The 19,750-nt window shown below is 37.8% G+C and overlaps 1 protein-coding gene across 3 annotated transcripts in view; it reads right to left on the minus strand.

The window, feature by feature from the left end:
* Positions 1 to 5,052: 5,052 nt before the first annotated feature.
* PDE4D (phosphodiesterase 4D) overlaps positions 5,053 to 19,750 on the minus strand; it is a gene marked incomplete at its 5' end in the record, with an annotated part of 314,585 nt that continues 299,887 nt past the window's right edge. For all 3 annotated transcript variants that reach the window (XM_084225218.1, XM_084225219.1, XM_084225220.1), the window contains 8 exons: positions 5,053 to 9,689; positions 10,249 to 10,431; positions 10,926 to 11,048; positions 11,542 to 11,696; positions 15,339 to 15,438; positions 16,965 to 17,129; positions 17,218 to 17,316; positions 18,229 to 18,401. In XM_084225218.1, coding sequence (XP_084081344.1) covers positions 9,276 to 9,689; positions 10,249 to 10,431; positions 10,926 to 11,048; positions 11,542 to 11,696; positions 15,339 to 15,438; positions 16,965 to 17,129; positions 17,218 to 17,316; positions 18,229 to 18,401 — 1,412 coding nt within the window. In that variant the 3' untranslated portion in view covers positions 5,053 to 9,275. The remainder of the gene's footprint in view (positions 9,690 to 10,248; positions 10,432 to 10,925; positions 11,049 to 11,541; positions 11,697 to 15,338; positions 15,439 to 16,964; positions 17,130 to 17,217; positions 17,317 to 18,228; positions 18,402 to 19,750) is intronic.

Genomic DNA, 19,750 nt, shown 5'->3' on the forward strand with positions numbered 1-19,750 from the left:
AAAGCTCTATCCAGCTAGAGGAAATGTCAATTTATCAGAGGCAGAGTGGTCTCCGTATGACACCATCAAGTCACATACAAAACAGTCCAATAGCGATACCTGGAAATGCAACATGGGGTTTTGGATAGGAAGTCTACTTCAAAGGGCTTTCTGATCTATTTTACACAATAGCATGCTGTTTTGTACTGAAATGAATGTGTAGAGATTAGCATGTGCCCAAAGCAGCATTTTCCTCCCACCATGAGCACAAAAAAATCCCATTGCATCGGCCAGTGACTGGCTAAGCTGCTCCTCTGCAGTGCCATGGCAGCAGCACGGCAGCAGGATGTGCAGCCCAGGGTTGTGGCACAGCCAGCAGCACCCCTGCATCGAGGGTCCCTGCAGGGGCATCACATGTCCCCAGAAAGCAGTGGGAATGCTGCTGGGTAGCTCCTGAAAGGGTGGGGAGAGTACCAATGGGATTTCATCTCCATTGCTCCAGAATCCTGTGCAGCAGAGGAAAGTTTGGGTACCACCATCAGGATACCTTTTGCTAAAAGGAGCCAAATGCCAGTGTCTGCTCCCCTGGGAAATAAACACCAATAGTGATGCCAGGGAGAGCTGCAGCTACAAGGAGAACTGCAGGACTCTGCAGAAATGCATCAGAAAATTGTTCAAACATGTCTAAAAAAGACCCTCCAACTTTTTAGGTTGGCTGTGGGAAACAACAGTACCAGCATCCCAAAACATCACCCTGGCTGCTGTGCCACACCTCCCCACTCATCCCCACAAAACAGTGCCATTGCTCTTGGTTATGATTTCCACCACTCTCCAAGCACAAAGCCCCGAGGATTCTACCGCACATTAAAACTGTCAAAGAGAAATCCTGCACCACTGTGCACAGTTTCTCCAGTCTGGCATCTTGTGCAAGCTGATGGCAGCAGAGGAGCTCCAGGACTGCTGTTGCAGGCATCCCACAAGGAAGACGTGCTGAGGGCTCCCACTCCTCCAGGCTGGTGGAGCACTGGAACGGCAAATCTGGCAGACCAGAGGGTCTGAGGCTTGTTGCCAACTTACTCAGACACAAAGGCTGAATGGTTCTGCAACAGTATATTTTTAAAGGGAGTCCTCACTAGTCTCTCCAGGCAGCAGCAGGCCTGGGAGAAGCACCAGAAGGTATTAATATTTATGGAGGGAATTCTGGTGAGGAAAAAATAGACAACAAACATTTCTAATGAAGCATGGACTTGAGAGTTATTTTAATTACCTGCAGGGAAAAGACACCAAATCATTACTAGTTCAGTTAGAAGTCATGCTGCTGAAGGCTTTTTCAGCTTGGACAGAATAATGAATAAGTTGAATACTAGTGATGTTCGTTTTTACTAATTACTGACCGAAGAGGGTGCTAGGAGACAGCCTGTGTCCTGTGCCCCTGCTGGGGACACTCTCTGTGTCTCACATCTGCCGTGATTTTGCTGTGCTCTTGAGCGTGCAGATCAGAGGCTCCAAATGGTGTAGCACCCCACTCCCGTTTGGGGAAAAAAGATTTAAAGGCCTTTGAAATTTACAGAGTGTGCCAGCTACTGCCGGCTGTCCCCAGGTGAGGGGGCAGCCCTCCATGGCAGCCCGCAGGAGCACAGCAGGGTTCTCTCTGGGGCAGCTGCCCTTGACAGCACCTGTGAGAGTTTTGGGGTGCATTTCAGCCTCAGGGCACTGGCAGTTTTCAGGGATGTCCACCTCTGGGAATGACTTCAGAGCGGCTGGCGCTGCAGCCAGCATGCTGCCCTGAGCAGTGAGCACTGGGCTGTGACTCTGGCTGCACTGCTGCATGGGCAAAGAGCAACTGTGCAGCTCAGAGCATCAGTGTGTAACAGACACAGCTCACAGGGATGGGTTTTGTGACTTGCTGCTCATCAGTCTTCCCCAGAGCAGCAGTGGCTGTGGTTTGAGACACTCCTTGAGTGAAGGATCTTTTTTCTTTCTCTCCTCACTTCTCCAACCTGTCCATCACTTCTCACTGTGAAATTCTGTATGCTTACTGCACAGGAGAACTTCAGAGGACACAGTTAGAGGCTGCATCCCTGATAAGAAATGTCAAAACACTGAGCCAGATTGCAATTATCTCTTATTCAAACGTGTTTTTTGGTTCTTTTTTCCCCACACATTTCCTTTAAACATTTCCTCCTTCTCTCTCCTTACTCGTGTGTTTCCCTGGGTTTCATACTCTTCCATACTTCAAGGCAACCCCAGACAGACCACTTTTGATAGGTTTCAATGGGATCTTGTCTTGGTTTAACCCCAGCCATCAACCAAGCTCTACAAGCTGCTTCCCCACAAATGAGGCTGGGAGGGAATCAGAAGGGAGAAGCTGGAGAACTCGTGGGCTGATGTACAGTTTAATAGGGAAAGCAAAATCTGTGCATACAAGCAAAGCAAAACAAGGAGTGAATTCACTGCTTGCCATGAGAGCAAGGCCTAATGATACATAATGGTGACTTGGGAAGACAAACTCCTCATTCCAAATGTCCCCTCTCCCTCCTTCTTCCCTCACTTTATGGTGTCACACGGTCTGGAATATCCCTTTGCTCAGCTGGGGTCACCTGTCCTGGCTGTGTTCCCTCCCAGGCACTCTCAGTCCCCTCACCACCATGGCAGTACAAAAAGCAGAAAAAGCCTTGGCTCTGTGTGAGCCCTGCTCAGCAACAGCAAAAACATCTCTGTATTGTCAGCCCTGTGTCCAGTCTAAAACACAGTCCCTGTGAAGACAATTAACTCTACCCCTGACAAAACCAGCACATGGTAAAATAATTAATTTAAGTTCTTAAGGGATTTGGCTATTAGTTTTCTGGAGGCTCAGAAGATTCTGAGGATTTTAAGCTAACCTTAACTGTCTCTGCCTAGCCCCATGAAATGATGGCTTGCAGGCATTTGCTGCAAGCCAAGTCCAACATATGTACAAAGTATGCCTCTGCAGTTCGACTACTACATGCTGCAAAACCTCTATTTGTTTTCCAGACTTCTTCAGATAAACAAAAAGTGGTCTCTGCTGCATAATAGAAATGCTGATATTGTAGGCATCCGAATTCAATGGATGTTAGAGAAGGATGGGGGTAGGACTGGAGGTAACATGATTGATGAGTTTCTGATGTCAGTATTTGCTGTCTTCCCTGCTCATAAGCACTAGTTAATTAACACTATCTGGAGTCCCATGTCTTCTTCCTCTTGCTTTCACTAAGGGCTGTTTACTCAGGTGTGATATCTCCCACGCTAAGGTCTTGTTTATCTGAGACAGTCATCCCACATTTTTAGTCTTTAAAGCTGAGATTAACTCTGTGTTGTATCGAACAATTTTTATATTTTTATATATACTTCTTAACTATGTAAACGGTTTTTACCAGTGACTTCAAAGAACTCAAAATATTTGCTTTGCAAAAAGGCAAAAAAATACAGCTTTGTACCCAAGGAACTGAGACAAAAATCAAACTCAAACTCAGTTCGCCTAATGTCCATATTCAAATTATCGGATGTCTTTGATGAGATGAGATTATTTTATTTGGAGGTTACTTCTCCCTGCTCAGGTTTTGCTCCCAATTTGTCACTCTGATTTCTGTTTGGACTTCCTATCTCCCTTTATTACCTTTTGCAGATTTCTCAACCAGTTTGACAGGAGGAAGCAAGAGATTTTCTTTATTCTCCAGACTAAACTAAATTGAACTAACTAAGGCTTTTATAACATATTTGAACTTTTCTCTATTTTTTTTTCCTGGAAAAACCTAAGCAAAATTAATCACAGCTGGATGGAAATTGGACTGATCATTCCAGTAAACACTACGTGTGCTAGTAGCTGTGACTTTCATTTTCCACGTTGCAGAGAGATTAAGCAAACAAAGCTGCAGCTATTCAGACTATTTGTCTCATTAGGAAATAGAAGAGTCATTTGTTCATAAATACATTGAACTGTTACAGCAGCAGCTGTCTGCACTGAAACAGGGGATACATTTTGGTTTTGCCCTGAAACTTCTCTATTCTGATTCATTATTTCCACACGCAGAGACTGACAAAGTGATGCCAGAGGATGTAGGAAGGAAGCCATGAGCTACTGCTGCCAGCTTCAGGCTTATGCTTACTGAAAAGGTTTTAGAACTGTCAACAATAATTTGGGACTCCTTCTTCCTTGTAATAATAGCCATGATGTATGCAAGCCATTTTCTTATTAGGGTTGCTAGAAACATGCAAGAAGGAGCCTGACAGGAGTGACAGACATAATCTAATTTATCCACCCACTGCAGCATCCTTCATCTTCCCCACACAGCGTTTATCAGCATTTTCTGACACAAAGGTGTGAATGAAAAAGGAGTCCTAAGAATTCATTCTCCTTGCAAACAAATCCCTAAACCCAAAGAAGAACCTATGAGACTTAAAGACCAAAATGAACATTTTTTTTTTTTTAATTCAACCATGAACTATTTTCAGTTAAGCAAAGAATTCCACAAAATGTCATACTGATCCTGAAAGCCAGGCACCTAAAAGGTGCCTGAAAACCACTTTAAGATTTGGACTCACATTAAGACCATATTTCTTCCTCAACAAAACACTATAATTTATGAATTTTACTTTTAAGAGCAATTTCTTTTTATTATCCAGCAAAGATTGTGACAATGTCTAACTGTGGTACATTTTTTTTTTGTTTTGTTTTAGTTTGTTTGGTTTGGTTTGGTTATGTTTTTTTGTGGTAAGGCAGCACATTGTTCCTCTAGACAACTCCTTGACATCTAGTTTCTTTAAAGCCATTGAAGCCAGTGGTAAAATTTTCTGAAAACCAAGACTGTATGCCTTTCTGTTATAGCTATAAGTCAAGCCTTTGTGGATTAGGCTTCATAAAAAATACCAAATTTGATTGACTTTTCTCATTTGCTCATATTAATTTTGTATTATCTATGTGAAACACTATTCTGACGAAATATGGTAATCAAATTATTCTGACAATGTGTTTTCTCTTAAGCTGTCAAAACTATGGGACACATGTAAAAAAGTTAACTTTCAAAAAAAAAATTAAAATGCAGTAACTAGGCAGAATCAACACATGCTTTTATTTCCATTGCATATAAAATTTCATATGAAGGTATTGATGTACAGTACTAACCCATAGGCTGTAAGAGAGGCTAAGAAACCAGTGAAAGAATAGCCATGTGCAATGTTCACACAAGTTGCCACTCTCAAGACATCCCCAAAGAAAATACCGAATTAAAACAGTAACAAGAAATTGTTCAGGATTTCTGTTGTTGTAGTGTCCCTTTTAGACCATATAAAACAAAAGCATTCGAATTCCTTTGGGCCAGGGCTGCTAAAATCTACAGTTTGTGTCAAAAAGGAGATTCTGTGTTTTCTTGGAAAAGAATCTCTCCTTTCGTGAATAAGTCGCAAGTTACAAGGGCTGGGCATCACTGGAATGGAGAAGAGGCTTTTACCTCATTCTGGCAAATTCAATGATGCCAGCTCTGAGTTATCTGGAGCAATGTGACAAGTCAAACAGCAAGAGTTGCTCAGTCCAACCTGCAAACCTAATAGTAGTGTTATTAAAACATCTAACAGTTTACTGCTCTTCTGGAGAGCTAGTGCACTATGCTACACACACCTGCACAAAGCTTTAGCTACACCTATATAAAATAAACTTTGGCTACTTGTAACACTAATATTGGAAAGCATTTCCAAGGCTGAAGTTGTATATCCTACTATGGATTCTGCTTATACAGTGATCATTTGTGCTACTAAAGAAGAGACATTACAGACAATTGTAAAAGTGTATGAGTTACACCCTCTTAATTCTGATCATTCCATTTCACAATACGCATTAAAATCAAATGTTTATTAGAGATGCTTTCCAAAGCTGTTTCAGTGCATTTCAGCACTGAAATGCAGCATCAATTATTTATCTTTTTTAGGAACAAAAAATGGCTGCAAGAATCCCCAATTACAGGCTGTAAAAAGATATTCAGAGACAATAAAATTACATTACCAGAAGTCTGCAAAAGCTTGAACTTCCAGCAGGGTCAAGAATGAAAATTTATTGTAGTATTACACATATTGGCTCGTAAGAGTATCCCCCATCAGTTAGCAACTAAAAATATGTAGAAATGCCCAGCCCCAGCCCCAAGGCTACCTTACTTTCAAATGCAGCTAAACAAGAAAATATTGTTTAAAGTTAAGGCACAGCCCTGGGACCAAAGACCTGCAGCTTTTTAAATCGATATATCTTTATGTATTTTATACTCTTCTTGAATCTTCCATAAACGAGCTCTATGGTGACACTGAATATATTACAGGAGAAGAAATGTACAAGGAATATGTATACACAATAGTCATTCTCTCACCAAGAGTTTCCAGATACAGCAACACCACCCTGACAAGGATGATGTTATAATAAGAACTGATAATTTACAATTAACATTACAGTATGTACATTACAATAAATACATGGTTGTAAACAGAGACAAACAAGACTGTATTACAGGTAAGGTCATTTGGTGAGAAAAATGCATGGCACAAAAAATAAATAACGCATTTGAAAAGAACTGTCAAAGCTTTCTATAAAATCCATTTCATTCAAGTTTTAAACTTCTGAATGCTATTTGTTCTATCTATATTCTTTCATTATCCTTTTTTAATGACACAAAACAATTAAAGAATTTAAATACAGCATCACTGAGTACAGCAACTTGCAAGCTAAAGTGTACTGTTATAAACAAGGTGATATTTCTTTTTTCCTCCCACTCAATATCCACTCACTGCATTTTTTATGGCAAAAATATTCACAACACATAAAGCCACTTGTAAATTGTATTGTTTTAAAGCAGTGTACAATGCTAAAACACACTTTGGCAAAAGAGGAAAAAAAAGATTGTACAGTGCATTATATCCCCAACTCTAAGAAATGGTATAATTTTCTATGATTTGATTGTCCACATGTACAGGTGTATATCTCACAATATGGTTTTATGTTTATTTACTTTCAATTAGTGCAGAAACAAAACCTTCCAGGTCCTACTGGTTATTCTGGAATTTATATTGCTTTTCCACTACTGAGGTTCCAGGCACTCTTGCGGGGCTGAAAGGACTTTTAGATGGATCAGGTTCAGTAAGAAATAATGAAAAAAAAAGGAATTAAAAAAAATTCAAAACACAAAAAATCCCAGGATTTATCTTCATTCTTTTTACTCCTTCTGCATCTTCTGTGCTGAGGCCCTGTAAGGGCTAATGGTAAAAAAAATTATGACCTGGATATAGAAGAATGCAAAATTCATTTAGAAGTTGAACTATTAGCCAATTAGTTTAAATCAGGTTTTTATTCTAGATCTCTGGTAATTTAAAAGTAACTGCATTCATATCAGCAAATTTGCTACAAAAATATCCAAAGGGAAAATAATGGCTGCTGCTATCACCTTTTGTTAAGAAATTATCTTGATATTGTCATTTTAACAGAGTTTTGCAACGCAGGAGTCTGTTAGCATCCGTAGGCAACTATTTCCCATCTTCTACACTCAAAACTACAATCTAATGAGGAGTAAAGTGGAGGAAATAAAATCTCTTCCTCCATGTGACCAAACATCAAGACTGAAAAATGACAAAGATGAACTCCTACCTCCCTTTAGCTTTCCAAGTAACGAAAGCTTTCAGTACCAATCAAACTGAAAGGTAGGATTCTCTTAGCACAAACTGGAAAAAGGATGAAAAGATCTAAGACTGAAATAATATGGAGAAAACCACAACTCTGATGATGCACTGCTCGCTTACACAATAATATAAAAAGACAAGACTGGCCTGGCTCTTCTAGCGACAGACATGAAAAAATAACACTAGTCATCATTTTTATGTTGTACACATCTCAGATTAGCAAATGCTTTAACTAGGTAGCTACTCAGATTAAAAGTTACTAGGAGTCATAAGTTGGAAATATTACACTAATGAGTTTCTGCACCAGAACAAGTATTTCATACATTGTATTAGTCTGTTCTGATTTAGCAGTCTCTAGCTCCCAGACAAAAGCAGTCTGAAAAACCATGTTTCAGAGGAACAAAATTGATTAGAATAGCAAAAGAGGTGCTTTTGTACTGATGACAATTCATTACTCTTTTTACAGGCTCTGGTCCTGTAAATCCTAATGTCAGTGGTCCCGGCTGGTATCACCAGGACCACTTCTTGTAGTAAGACAGAGTTGGCAGGATCGGGCTACTATGAGGACAAAAGCACTGTATAAGTCCATTAACATATCTGGGAAAATTGTGATGAAAAAACAAATAAACAAAAAAAGCTATCCTACTGAAAAAGTTTTATGTAACACAAAGAATACTCATGGAACTCACTAATATATAAAATAATAGACATTTACAGCTTAATATTACCATGACATTCTAAGGTGCCAAAAAAAAAAAAAAAAATAAAGAAAAAGCCCTACAAGTATTATCCAGTGTAGTACAGATTTGTACTGAAAACTTGTAAATTACTCTTTGGAAAAAAAAATAGTGGCAGATGAAAGTGAGGGGTTTTTTTTTAAATATAATACCTTGGTATATTTAATAAAAGTGAGCTCTAAAAAAGATCTCTCTTTCACATATTATACAAAATGGAGAGGTTACTGCAACCCACTGGGTCACATTTTTTTCAGTCATGTCTCAGAATATTAGAAATTAGAAAATTATGTAATTTTCACAGCTTATCTTCATGTTGGTAACAGAATCCATTTGGGTCCCATCATTTTTGTGAATTTGTTTTCCAGTAGGAACCTCAATGTTTTTTCTGTCTGTTTCCTCTACAGATGCACATTATCCAATGTCTTACAATACCATGAATTCAAAAACTATCAAAGCACACCAACATTCGTTTGGCAGGTGGTACTCCTCTGAAAGCATTTGCTTTATTTAATGGAATCTGCCAAATAGAGACCTTATTAAAATGCAATTTATGGATGTTCTCCCCCTGCTTTCTGACAGCATGGAGGTGAAAATTCTGTTTACAATATTCCTGAGTGCCAAACTGAATCATCAACTTCAGTTTTGATCAACAATCATTCTGCAGAAAACACCAAGCTCTGACCATGGTTGTAGTATGTGACATATACTTTGGAAATCATTGCCTACATTTAAAAAAACAAAAAGAAAAAGAAAAAATCCGTAACAAAACTGAAAACATCCCAGTCCCCCCGCACCCCCACCCCCCTGCCAGAAAAAAAAAAAAAAAAAAAGAGTGAAAGAGGAAAAGAAAGGGAGTGAGCAAGAGAGAAAGAGACTGTGTTTTCATTGTTATGTGTCATGAGAATGTTCTTCTACCATACAAGGCTCTGCTGTTTGGTGCTCCTCCTCCTCCACTTCTTCCCCTACTTGCTCATCAAGAGGAATTTCAGTGGATTCTGAATCCTGGGTGCAAAGAGTCTTGGAGTCACTGAAGCTGGTGTCTTCTTCTACTTGACTTCCACTGTCCTTTTCGGTGTCTGACTCACCGTCTTCCTCCAGCGTTAGTTCAAACTGGAATTTTTCAGCTTGACCCTGTTTTCCCTCTTCCTTTTCTTCAGGTGCAGGAGAGGGACTTCTAGGGATTGTGCTCTGGTACCATTCTCGATTGTCCTCCAGTGTATCTAAGATATCCTGGGCATCCGGGTGAACAAGATCTGCCCACGTCTCCCACAAAGGATGAACAATGTAATCTATAAAACCCACCTGTTTCAAATAATGCAAGAATATGATTACTCACAGAGAAATGGGTAAGTCATGCAAAGTATGAGAAATATAATGCTAGGGAGAGACACAAGATACATTACCCTTAGAGGTGGCTGAAAGAAAACCATACTAGTTTATATAACAGATAAGGTCTTTTAGTTTTCAGAAGTCTGATTCAGGATATTGGATAAGGGCATGGGAAAGCATTTGTTTTCAAGTGAACTGCTCATTCGAAACAACTCCACTGCATCTAGTGAGCTAAATACCTGCTTTATATTTAATTATGTTTTTGAAGGAAACCCCAGTCAGCTGTAAAACAATTTCTTTTGGCATGCATGCTGCTTTTCAGGTCAGGACAGTGATGGAATCCCTTCAGCAAACATACTGCCATGCACTATGTTTCCACAGTAAGTCTCAATTTGCCTCACTTACAACTGAGGAGCTGAATTAACAAACTCAGAGGAAGAAAAGAAAAAAGTGCATTCAGAAATTTTTCAAAACATGACTATGTACCATCCTTTTCTTCTGAAAGGTTTAACCACCTTATAAAATAAATTACCTGTGATTTTTCTACAGATGCATTGTGCTTATCACACATGGGACTTATCTCCATTCCCCTCTCTCGTTCCCGGTCTCCCTGACGGAAAAATTCCTCCATTATTCTATCTGTCCATTGGCGGTAGAGATGGAGCGGCTTGGTAGGGTTGCTCAGATCTGCACAGTGCACCATATTCTGAAGAACCTAGGATACATTGTGGTGTTATTGCACTGAAGAAAAGCAGCTCCTTTTTTATTTACATTTTTGGTGACTGTAGAACAAAATCTTGAAGATACACATAATGCAAAATTTATTCTAAACAGCCAAAACTCAAGTGCTTGTGTACTTTTCGCACTTGCAGTAATAGCCATGAATTACCTGGCTTCCACTGCTTCTGCTGCTATAAAGGTCACAAAATCCTTGGGAGAAGGAGAATCATTTTTTGATAATTTGAAGGGAAGGCCCAAGCCTCATTTAGTCCTGAACTACCCTAGCACTTTGCTAGTCTCCCAGAGAATCACTATAATTTAGACCAGGGAGGACCATGTAATTTAGACCAGGCAGGAAACAGAGGGAAGCAGCAAATCATGGTGTGAAGGAAGCAAATCATGGTGTGCTCTAATCCCTGCTGGAAAACGGGGAAGACAATGTTACTAAGTATGTAATACAGGTGAACATTTTCAGATGCATTTCCTTACCTGAATCCTGTCTGAATAGTTATCAAGAAGCAGGACACCAGAACTGGTCACTTTCTTAGTTTCAACCATAGTTTTTAAATCAGCCAGTAGATTCATATGCTTAGACATATCTGTTGCAAGTACCTAGAAAAAAGAAACAAAAAATGAACACCATGTAAATTATTCTACTGGACTCTTTTGAAAAATAATTGAACATATAAATCAACATTTTTGAAAGGAACCCATAGCTTCTATGTCTGAATACATGATACAAGTAAGATTTCTATATATTTGTAATAGTAGGTTCTCGTATTAGTTTTTTAAAGAATATGACAAAATCATTGTTCAACATTGCTCAGAATGAACTGATCAGCCCAAATTAATTTTTAATTCAGTAGCAAATTTCTACCTGTAACGGTAGAATGGCATCATGTCATTACAAAACCAGCTTGAAACAGAATAGTAGGCCTTCCAGAAATGCATAGAAAGTGAGTGGAACTGAAAAGACCCCACTATTTGGGCGATACAACAAAACTTCAAGTTTATGGGCCTGATGACATGTCATTTATCATAAAATGCTCCTGTGCTTTATTATTCAATGTCCTAGCTCTGTGGAAGACAAAATCTCAAAACTCACAATGTCAATGACCATTTTCCTCAATGATTGTCTCTGTTTTTTGGTCAAATTCTGGAAAATGTCACAATTTTCTTCCTGCAGCAGCTTGAAACCCACAGCCAAGTGATGATTCTCCAGTACTGATGAGTCATTGTACATCAAGGCGAGTTCAGAATCTGCAATAACAATTGCAGGGCAGAATGTTACTAAAGCCTGTGCTTCTACCAAATCCCCTAAGATCTTTTTCAAATTCATTACATGCATAACAAGATTTGCAGATAAACTTTTAGAAGCAGCCCTGAAAGTTACAGAATTATTCACTGAATAACTTTCTAGGTCAAGACAAAGTTGAGCAAAACAAAGAAAAGGCTTTGCAATGACACAGGAACATGTGCCTGGAGTGTCAAGTTAGAAAAAATATAAGAAAGTTAGTTTTTAGAATAAATTTTCATATCTGCAAGAGGTAACTTAGAAAATATTATATGGATAATATATGCATTAATATATGCATAAACACAACTCAACTAAAACACACTGATGTGTCGTCTTCTCATGCCTCTCTCCGTCACAACACCTAAAATTCTACTGTTGGTCAAGTTTCAGCTTCCCAGCACTGCTGAGGCTTTTCTACAGGTCCGCTGAGGAGCACCAGCTTCTCGATTTTCAATTCATGTCTTTCTGCAGTTATCTAAGATGCTAAGATGCCTAGTGAGCTAGGCTTACAGTCATTAGTCCATGACAGCTGAAGCCTGGTGGTATGGACAGAACCAGCTATGCTTCTGTCTTTTTCATGTAAGGTCATGTGGTGTGAAACTGCAGGCACTGGCCTTGAGTGCTGCCTTGTGTTTGGGCATAGTCAGTCCCTGATGCTGTCTGCAACGCTGTCTTCACCAATGGAATTATTCTTACCTCAGTCACCCCACATGGCTGTGGGAATGGCACACACTTCCCAGCCATGTCTGTGCTAGGCACACGTGTAAGGTCAGCTAGGACCTGCTGAACGACTGCTCTGAAAAATCAAAGCAGTTGCAAAACTGTCTGCACAGCTTTAGCTTTAACCCAGGAAAGCTGCCCAGTCAGACTGCATATGCTTTAAGATACAGCTTGTAAATAAATCTATCACAAAAAAACTCAAATAATTTTTATGTAATCACACTTTTCCTGTGCTATAGTAACTTCTGTTTATTACGGCTGTTCTAGCCTAAGTCTAAACATACATCAGTCTATTCCACTCTTAGTCCTCTTTTTTTCTTTTACACCAGCTATATTTTAAAATGCCTCTGGTTCAACAGGAGGTCTTGAAAAGCTTTGATCTTCAGATTTCATTAATCTCATTATCTATTCTCCTGCTGTCTTCCTCTCCTGTCTTGAATAAATCGATCTGTTGAAACAAGAAAGTGTTCCTCTGCCTTTCCTTGTCCCAAAACCAGCAAAACCATAACAGCAAAAGCAGAAAGAAAGCAAGTTTGTAAAATGATCTCTCTTTTGTCTTTCACAGAACACATACAAAGCTTGCATACTTGTTTTTCTCATGCAGAAATCAGGCATTAGTTTATTTTCCTTTCAAACAGCCTTCTGATTTGCTGCAACTGCAAAACACTCCACATTGCCAAAATACTTTGGAAGAGCTGGAGCTACAGACACAGTTAAAATGCAATCAGCTTCAAAATGGATATAAAAATTGAAGAAAGTTCCCCCTTGGTAACCTCTGTAACACATTGTAAGATTCAAGAATATTTTTCTGGAAGGACAGAGTTACAGTGGTAAAATAAACATCTACTCTGATGCTAATATACTTCACATTTGTTATTTAATTGAATTCAAGAGGGATTCATTTAGTCAACCACTCTGTAATAGACTTTGTATAGGAAAATAATAGTCAGAAAAGTCAAAAGACTAATTATAAAAGAAAAAAAGAAAATATGGCAAATATGTACGTACTTTAAGTAACTAAGTCTATATATTTTTTTTTAATGCATTCTTATACTTAGTGAAATTTTAATACATTGTTTGGTTTATTGGAGAAACAAAGTTAGATGGAAGTAAATTATCTTCTAAAGGTTAGGAAAATTTTGGATTTGAGAAGCCAACATTTGATGATCTTTTTCTGTCTCTGTCCCTCCAGTTTCTTCCTTGTACACAGAACAATTTAAAATAAACAAAATCTCTTTGTTTCTTTCAGCCTTGCAACAGCTGAAAGTTTCAAGTACTGGTTTTTTTTGACTGACACATAAGACTCCTTTATCAAAAGCTGAATTGAGAAAAACTAGATATATTTTCTAGGCTGATAATTGTCAGCATGACTCCTACAATAGCTGAATTTCCATCTGTCTAACTAGAAGTAAAAGCTTTATGCACCACTACTCATGTCTTCAACTAAATCAACACTCTTAAACCTAAACAATTCATTGGTTACCTCACAGAACCTTGGAGCCACCAGCATAACCTGGTACTCAATTCCTGACTCAACAAGCAAAGAAAAAGCTTTACTTATATATGCCCACTCTTAAGATTCAATTAAGAATTCTTTGGTTCTTGCACAAAGCTTGATTCACTCTCTGCCTGCACTGCTGAACTGTACTGGTCCCCAGTAAAGCACAAAAAAATCCAGAGTCAATCTTAATCCTCTTTCATGAGGATGAGTCATAAAATTCAATTTCATTATAGGATGGCCCTTAGGCCATTGAGACAAACAAAACTAGGTGCAGGCTAAACTGAAGTGAATGTCTTATTTGAATATACAGCAGCAATGAGTCAGAGGAGGAGCTCCCTTCTCCAAACTCTACTGCTGATTTGGGGTCATTCTATTTTAACACCTGTGAAATAGATTCTGTCCATGTGCAGAAGTGACAGTATCTATAAATGTGCAAACAGATGGATCAAATACACAACCCTAGATATGCTTCCATTTCTGTTGCTTTTTCTTCTTTTGCACTTGGATTGTTAGTATTATTTAAATTTTGCCCTTCTGGGTCAGTTATCATAAAAGGAGAAGTTGTCAGAGAGCAGAAGAAATAATATAGTATGATGGAACTTGTACTGACCTACAAAGGGCAATAATAGTGACATAAGGCAACAAAATCCAAGCAAGCTGCCACTGGGGCAACAAACTATTGAGTAAATATGTCACGATCAGGTTCAATAAAGTTAACAGTGTTTTTCTTTCAGTAGATGACTGAGGGGATGGAGGTTCAGAAATGCTGCCAACAATAGCCTTGAGGAAGGCAGAAGTACACTGGGTTTCAAATTTGGAGATAACATTGGGGTCAGAAAAAAACCAAACATGTTTATCATAGCTGCAGAAAGAGGGTGAGGAAAATCAGTCTACAAAGCATGAGAGATCGAAAGCCAAGTACAGGATCCAGGCAGAGATTGTCCTGACTGTCTGTTTTCTAAAAAGAAACTTGCTTTTCTGCTTTCTGAATTTCTATCCTTGGTCACGCCATATGTTTTCAATATAAACACATAAATTCTTGTCTTGCCTTTTTTTTTTTTTAATCTTCCTTCATTCTCTTCCTAAAAGTTTATCTATTTAATGTAAATCAACTATATTTCCAGGAAAGGAAACATGCAATACATTGAAACAATGCCAGGTTTATAGTTTATACCTTAGTAATTCTTGCTAGAGTGTACCATGTAAATAATTTCTAAAGTTAGAAGAAATGCAAAGTAATATCAGGTTTAAAATATAAACATCTATCTATTTACTGAGAAAAGTTAGAGATAGAAGCAAACAAATGAACTGGCAGTATTTTTCAGTTGCTATGTGCAAACCTCACAGCAAATTTTTGAGAAAAAACACTAAACATCAAACTTACTTGTGTTGATAAGAAATTGGTTTGAAACCCCAGGATGATCTACATCATGTATTGCACTGGCAAAAATTGCTGCAAGAATCTCCAAATCAGTGAACACTGCCTAGAATATAATGAAACAGAAATGACTATCACCAAACAGTGAAAAAGTGTGTTCAATAAAAATGATTTTACTTGAATCTGGATGTGACCAAGCAAAACACATTTAAAATATACTATGATCTCTAGAGATTTTACACACAAGCTATCAAACCCTTTGTAAAATCATCAATTATGTAGAATTTCATAAATATTTCAAGTTTGGCCAAAGTAAAGTGATTTGTACTTCATACAGAGAGCATCACTAAATTCTGCCACTCCCCTGAATTTGAAAGATGCACATGTCCTCTATAAAGGAAATAGTGACAGACTACACATCATCTCACTTAGCATTTACTGATTTTCCATTTGTATGAGATTACTAGGAAGATGGGAAAAGAGCCCTGCAATGGACTTTGAACGTCACTGAGCCCAGTGCCCTCTTGTCAGAAGCACCTACATGATACAAGTCCTTTTCAAACTGATCAAGGACAGCTCAAAAGGGAAAAAAAGACCAGCAGTGGCACTGGGCAGTCATTGCCATTTCACCAGCTAAAGCTCTGCTGAGAAGGAGGCCATGAAAAAAAACAGGTCTGAAAAAAACCCCAAAATTTTACTGATGACTAGCTCAGCTGTGTGGTGAAGCCAGTGGTGTTTTAAGAATATTATCTGATCTTCTTGAGAAAAAGAAAATTTTTCTCAAGAGATTTCCAAGTCTTTGAGGATCCAAACCTGCCAAGATCCACTTATCACCCTCTTTTCAAGAAGAAGGTAATACAGATGTATTCAGTAACATGAAAGATTGACCATTATAGGAGAGTCAAAATGCAGCTCTTCTTGAAAATGAAGTTAAATCCTTTCAAACTAATAAAATTTCTACTGCTTCCTTTACCTGAATTTTTCTGTTTGCTGGGATATATCAACATCAATGTTGCTATGTTAAGACCTGAACTGTGCTTAAAAGAGGGTATATATCCATCTTTCCCATCCTTCTACTTCAGAGATTTAGGAACTTTCAAGGAGAGAATTGCTACAAAAAGAACAGATCAATTGTTTTCCCAAAAAGTTTTGAAATAGTTATTGAGGGGGGAGTAGTGTAAAAAAAGAGATAGTCCAGTGAAAATTTAGTACATATTCCAATCTGCCTTAGAAATAAATACAAAAGTAGTCTTTCCAGATCAGAAAAAACTTTCCTAAGAACTTCCACTTACTGTGGTTAGGCAGAATCCCACATGGGAAATAACTACAGAACAGGATGTAGCATAAATAATAGGATGGTAGAAACAAGATATGCCTTGTGTTACAGTGAAAAGATTATGACAGTGAAAATGTCCATGATTTAAAATGAAAGAAGGGATGTTTTCTGCACAATAATTACATGTAACTTTGTTCCTCACAAAATATCTTTAAAATAACAGAATTCATTAAAGAAACGCTAAGATTTATTTTAAAAACATTGCAGAAACTAAGATCTTTAATATTTAGTTTAGGAGACTCCCAGTGCATCCCCTTCTCTCATGACTGCCACTGATCTTCTTCAGTGTAGTTTACCTCTAATGCTGGGGTTGACAGTAGGACATGGGTTGACTGAACAACATCTGCAGCGTGTATGTTATTGTGGTACGCCACATCTGCATGGTAATGGTCTTCCAGAGTCATCAAGTAAGTTATTAAAGTATCTGCTGGAATCTTAAAAGTTTTTAACAAGTCCCGCTCCTATAAAAGTAAAGGAAAAACAATTAGATTTCAAAGAACAGAACAGTCTCCAAGATAAGAAAAAAGCAGCATGACTGCTCATACTTGCCTGAAAAATAGTGTGCATGATGACAGTCAGAGGTCTGTTTCCAGATAACTCTGCTACTCTGAAAACCTGAAGGCCCCACTTGTTCAAATCTTCAAGTTCCTAGAGTAAAATCAAGCAATGAACGGGTTGAAAGCTAACATAAAAATGTCTGTAATTTTTGAGAGAAGCAATTATAAACAGAGGACTCATTAAGACCTGGCCACTGTGCAAGTTACATGCTGAACCTTGCAAGGGCTAAACTCTAAACTCTGCAGCTGCTACTAATCTTGCAATATGAGAATTTACAACTACCCATTTTTCATATTTTAGTTGTCTAAGAAGGAAAGACTGCCTCTTAAGTGGATTGCTCCAGAGGGAAAAACTCTACAGTATCTTGAATGAGTTTAACTGACACACTTTGCTGTCTCACTGTCTATTGACAATGAAGTTCAGTAAGGAGAAAACCTCCAGAGATGCGGCAATTCTCTGCTCTCTCCCTGGTCTCAGAAACACTCTTCAAATAAGATTCCTGAAAATGTTAGGAGAGGCATAAATTTTCTGTTATTACCAAGTAGATAGCTGCTGGTGCAGAAAATAGTAAGAAATTTCATTAAAAAATAAGAAAAAGAATGCACATAAAATGTTACAGCTAAAAATAGGAAGGGTAGTTCTAATGTTATATACTCTCGTGCATTTTTTAAAAATAAGTTTACTGTTATAAATACATTTTCATTCCTGTGACACTATACAATATGTTTACTCTTCAATGTTCAGATATTATTTATGAATAGGAAGCTTTCTTAATGCATACACAAATGCCAGATGAAATTGTCTTCATGCTGAAATTAACTCTTATGGTCTGATTCTGATTTTACTTGCTATTCTTCCACTCCAACAAATTTGGACTATTTCAAGTGATAGAAATCCTTGGCACTGCAGCTTGAAATCAATGTGTATAAGCAGAGGATGGAATAATACAGAAAAATCCACACTCTGTTTATATAATTTCAAGGACATATAAATATTCTCTACCTTGGCAAGGACATCTTCTTGGTCTGTTTTAACTCCAAACCTGGGAATACTGGAATTAGTTAGGCTGGAGCTGTGCATGAGTTTTTTGACTCCACTGATCTGGGACATTGGCCTCTTCTTTTTCTCTTTCTCTTTCTGTGTTGGAGAAGGGATTTCAACTTCATGTTGCTTGTCTTCAAAAGAATGCATAAAAAGAGAATAATTTATAAAATAATTATAAATATTATAAAATTCACTTTTGAGTTGCACCTTGTGGACTTTTTAATTCTTAGAACAACCTCTTTTAAGATTTGGATTCTTTTTATCAAGATCACTAAACCCATGGAAAGTTAAATATAGACCTATACTTCAGTAAAAGCAGATCTCTTTTACTCAAATTGCCTCATTATTTCTGAATTGGCTTTAAAAGCAACTTATGACTGTCTGATTACCACTTCTGCCATATTCCTAGTGCTGTAGAAAGGGTCAATCAACTCAGTATAAAAATGTTATTACAACTGCACAGGAATACACTTTGCAAGAAAAAATAATTTTCTTTCTCTGAAATTGTATTTCAAAAGCTGTCTATGTGTGTCCTCATTTAAACCTTTAGAAAACTTTTTCAAGACTTGGAGATTCAAAGAATTTGATACTTGTGGACTGGTCCTGTCTACTAAGACTGTACAATTTGGAAAGCCTTTTGTGCTTTCCAAGCCACATCTACAAGCACTTTGGATTTCTGGCAGTTCATGCCACCAATGCAGCATTTCTGCACCTCCCAACTAGAGTCAATAATAATGACAATACGAGAAAGTGCTTTGTTAACTTCTGAATTTTGCTGTGGGCTTTTGCCTCCGTAGCAGTATCAGCAGCATCACTTAATAAAATTTATCAACATATGTGCCAGCAAAACTTTAGACAAGAATTAAACTGAGAGTAAAATATATTTAGGCAACTGCCACAGGCTTGCTGCACAACCAGTATGGGGTTGTGGAGCAAAGCAAACATCTGCTTCAAAGAAGCCAAAGTTAGTGCAATGAAGGGCTTTTCTGAAAAAAACTACTAGGAACACTAATTATTTTTTGTTTCTTTCATTCATACTGTTTTTCAATCTACTAGAGTTTAATGACTGCCTTCAAATTACCTCTTTTTCTTTGCCGAAATGTACCTCCACCTTTTCTAGACCTTAAGGAATATACTAATAAAATCATAAAAATCCAGAAAAGATGTTTCTGATACAGGAGATGAGCCAAAACAGCTAAAAAAACTTTAAACCAAAACAAAATCTGAAAAGAAAGTAAGAAAAATTGGGATTTTTACATGTGTATTTTTTACTTTCTGCAATATTCATTTCCAATACAGACTTTGAAACAAGATGAGGTTAGCAAATTCATTTCTAATTATGACCTTTTTATATGTTTGCTTCTTCACCTTTTTTTCTGCCCTTTTTTTTTTTAATTACCCTTTATCAGATACATTTAATGGATACCTGAAATTCCAAACAAATCACAATGAAGAAGAGACTTTGGAAATGTCACCAGGT

Source organism: Fringilla coelebs, assembly GCF_963513975.1.
Source record: "Fringilla coelebs genome assembly, chromosome: Z".
Taxonomy (NCBI): domain Eukaryota; kingdom Metazoa; phylum Chordata; class Aves; order Passeriformes; family Fringillidae; genus Fringilla; species Fringilla coelebs.